Consider the following 3,338-nt stretch of genomic DNA (forward strand, 5'->3'; position numbering starts at 1 on the left):
ACTAAAATTACAATTTAGCTTAAAAACTTCTAATTTTAATTGCATATTTTACAATTATTATTATTCACAAAATTTACCATGAAAGATTTTGTACACAACATCATTAGATTTTCAATTTTGTCTAATAAGGTAGATAAATTAACAATAATGGTGTTAGAACAACGTTATTTTTAAGAAATTAGTAAGATATTTTGAATGAATCAATAAAATGTAGGGAAAATAAAATAGAATTTTTTTTCACAATTAAATAATAAAATATACAAGTAAACTAATTTTTTTAATTTAAAATTTTAAGATCATGACTTTGAAAAGTGACAGAATTTAACATTAAATGGCACAGAGAGTTTGGGACCATAGCTTGAGAGGAAGGTGTAAGGAATATATATTAAATGAATATATTAAATATAATTTTTTATTTTATTTTATATATATACCCCATTCCTCTTGTTTTTGTATTCCACATTCATTTTCCTTCTCTCTCATTTTCCCTCACTTTCTCGCCTCCCAAACGCCCCTCTCTCTGCTCCAATGGCCGACCAGCTCACCGACGACCAGATCGCCGAGTTCAAGGAGGCCTTCAGCCTCTTCGACAAGGATGGCGATGGTCTCTCTCCTCAGATCCCTCTCTGTCTTTTTTCTTTTTTCTCTCTCTTCTCTCTCTTTTTTCCCTCTTTCCCAGATCTGCTTTCCGCAATTCGTTTGTTCTTGGGGGCATGTTTGTGTTTTTTGTGTGTGCAAATTTTGATATTTTTGGTAGATTGGGGGTGGGGGGATTGAATTTGTATGACACTTATACTTGGTGATATAGGGTTCCGGTTTTGTTTGACCTTTTGGATGTTGATGTGGAAATTTTTACGATTCTCGTGGTTTTTTGTTTGTTAATGAAGTTTTGTTTTGTGTGGAGTTATGATTCCGGGTGTGGGTGGATTTGGATCCTGGGATTGGAAATGGATTTTTAGCGATTTTGGATTTTGAACTGGGGTTTGCTTTTTGTTGTTTGTTGCACGTGTGGGAAATCGGAATGGTTTTCGTAGATGTGGAAATTGGTGATGTGGATTGTGATTTGCAAAGTTGAATTGGGAAGGGTGGCAGTTTGTTGTGTTAAATTTGGCGATTTATGTTTTTTGTGGTGTCTGAGAATAGAATGTTAGCTTGTTGGACCGTTTTGGTTGGTGGATCTGTTGGTGTCATCCTATTGGGTTGTTGATGACAAGTCTTGTTTGTGTCTGATTAGAATTAGAATACGGGATTTAGCATTTTAACTTGTGTATGATTGTGCTTATCGTTTTGGGAAAACATCTGTATTTTATATTATGGATCTGTTTTTTCCGTAGGAGTCTTATGTGATATGTAGATTCAGAAATGTGTAAGTTTGTCCTTTGTAAATACTAAGAATACGGGTTTGTTTTGGCAACTGAAGTAAGCAGTGTTAGTGAAGCATGTGCATATTTATGGGATGAACTCGGATATTTGGATCATTTGTTTAGCTAGATATTCTTGTTTGGCTAGATTTTTGGTTTTTAACTATGTATTTCATTCTGTCTAGATTCTATGCATGTTTCTGCTATGAGTGTCTCAGTTGATAGGCAAACCCTACTACCATGGATACTCTTGTCCGAATTGTTAATTAATCATTTCTTTGGAAAATTGTTACCAAATATCTAGGATGTGTATGATACTGTATAATGTTCTTCACTTTCCGTTGTTGTACGTGCTTCAAATTATATTTTTCTTCTGAAACTTTACTTCCAGTATAACGTGATTTGTGTTTTTTATTCCTTCATGTTTTGAAAACTTTGACCTGCATTTCTCTTGTGGGTTTGAATGAGTCATATTTCTGTTGAACAGTTTTGTAATGTGGTTTAGGTTGCATTACCACCAAGGAACTTGGGACTGTAATGCGGTCACTTGGGCAAAACCCAACTGAGGCAGAGCTGCAGGACATGATAAATGAGGTTGATGCTGATGGCAACGGAACCATCGATTTCCCAGAATTCCTGAACCTGATGGCTCGCAAGATGAAAGACACTGATTCAGAGGAGGAGCTTAAGGAAGCATTCCGTGTGTTCGACAAGGATCAGAATGGTTTTATCTCTGCTGCTGAGCTCCGCCATGTTATGACAAATCTGGGGGAGAAGCTGACCGACGAGGAGGTTGATGAGATGATTCGCGAGGCTGATGTTGATGGCGATGGGCAGATCAACTATGAGGAGTTTGTCAAAGTGATGATGGCCAAGTGAGGACAAATCAACCATAACCAAAATTTGAAAAGCATACAAGAGGGATAGGGCAGATAAGTTTTGTTGGGAATTCTATTTCCACTAGGTCCATCTTCATTTGGGATTATTAGCTTTTGTTAGTTGAGTGTCTATTTTCTTGTTTGCTTTAATTGGTACTACTGCTCCTTAGTATCCTTACTTGTTTCCTCTGTCCCTCGTTTCTTAGTATCCTACTTGTTTGCTCTATCCCTTGTTTTAGTAGCTTCCTTTAGCTGTGTCTCACCATGCTTTGTTACTCCATTTTCATCTTTTTTTGGCTATTATTATGAAACCTAGAACAATTGGATGCAGTTTGTGTTTTTTACATGTGGGTGGCTAATGCTGTTAATATTTATATCTTCTGCCATGTTATTGTTTCTATGATCTTTTCAATTCAATGAAATCTGCTTTCAGTTTAAATTGCAAAATGTGGCACTGCCTTCTTTCTCCGAGTTTTAAGTTACTGATGCAGTTACAGAACTATTGTCTGAGCTGTGGAGACTATATATATGTATATATATATATATATATATATATATATATATATATATTAATCTCCAATGCCTGAGCGAAAAACATTATTTTTATGAAGTAGCTTTAGTACAGGAAAATATATTTTAAAAATTGAAGTTCACAGTAAGTGTTTTAATGATAAACAAGGTAGAAATTGACAGTTTTCATCTTTTTTTTTAAGAGACTGGCATGAGTGTGGAGAGAAAGGAGGAGAGGACACGTGAAGGAAATAGGGACTCTATTTCTAGTTCTGTTTTAATATTTTATTTTGGCAAAAACTTTTCGTTTTTTAGTAAATATCAAGTGTTTTTTCAGAAAAATATTTGTTTTTGGGATACATGATACCTTAACTCATGTTCATATCACATGCAAATCTCAAATTTCAAACATTTACTTAATGATTATAAATGGTGCGTTGAATAAGGCTTTGTCTTTAGTGAGGCATTGTTCAGTGAACCTTGACATCATCACTTTTACAGAGGTCCTAACTTTTATAAAATAAAATTCAATGTTTTGCTCAGATCTCGTTCCTGTTAGCCAATTAATTGGAGCAAAAGGGACATTGCT

At 34.9% G+C, this 3,338-nt stretch overlaps 1 protein-coding gene across 1 annotated transcript; it reads left to right on the forward strand.

The window, feature by feature from the left end:
- The first annotated feature begins 435 nt into the window (after positions 1–435).
- On the forward strand, positions 436–2,613 carry LOC114188150 (calmodulin-1). Its single transcript, XM_028076696.2, has 2 exons — positions 436–604; positions 1,867–2,613. Exons 1-2 carry the CDS (start codon positions 529–531, stop codon positions 2,238–2,240), a joined length of 450 nt encoding a protein of 149 aa, XP_027932497.1. The 5' UTR covers positions 436–528; the 3' UTR covers positions 2,241–2,613.
- Positions 2,614–3,338: the final 725 nt, after the last annotated feature.

Source organism: Vigna unguiculata, chromosome 6 (genome assembly GCF_037176805.1).
Source record: "Vigna unguiculata cultivar grain cowpea cultivar isolate G323 ecotype 2 chromosome 6, ASM3717680v1, whole genome shotgun sequence".
Lineage (NCBI taxonomy): Eukaryota > Viridiplantae > Streptophyta > Magnoliopsida > Fabales > Fabaceae > Vigna > Vigna unguiculata.

Coding starts and splice junctions, on each gene's coding strand:
- LOC114188150 (XM_028076696.2), top strand. CDS start 529: ATGGCCGACCAGCTCACCGACGACCAGATCGCCGAGTTCAAGGAGGCC. Junction 605..1,866: donor CTTCGACAAGGATGGCGATG/GTCTCTCTCCTC, acceptor AATGTGGTTTAG/GTTGCATTACCACCAAGGAA.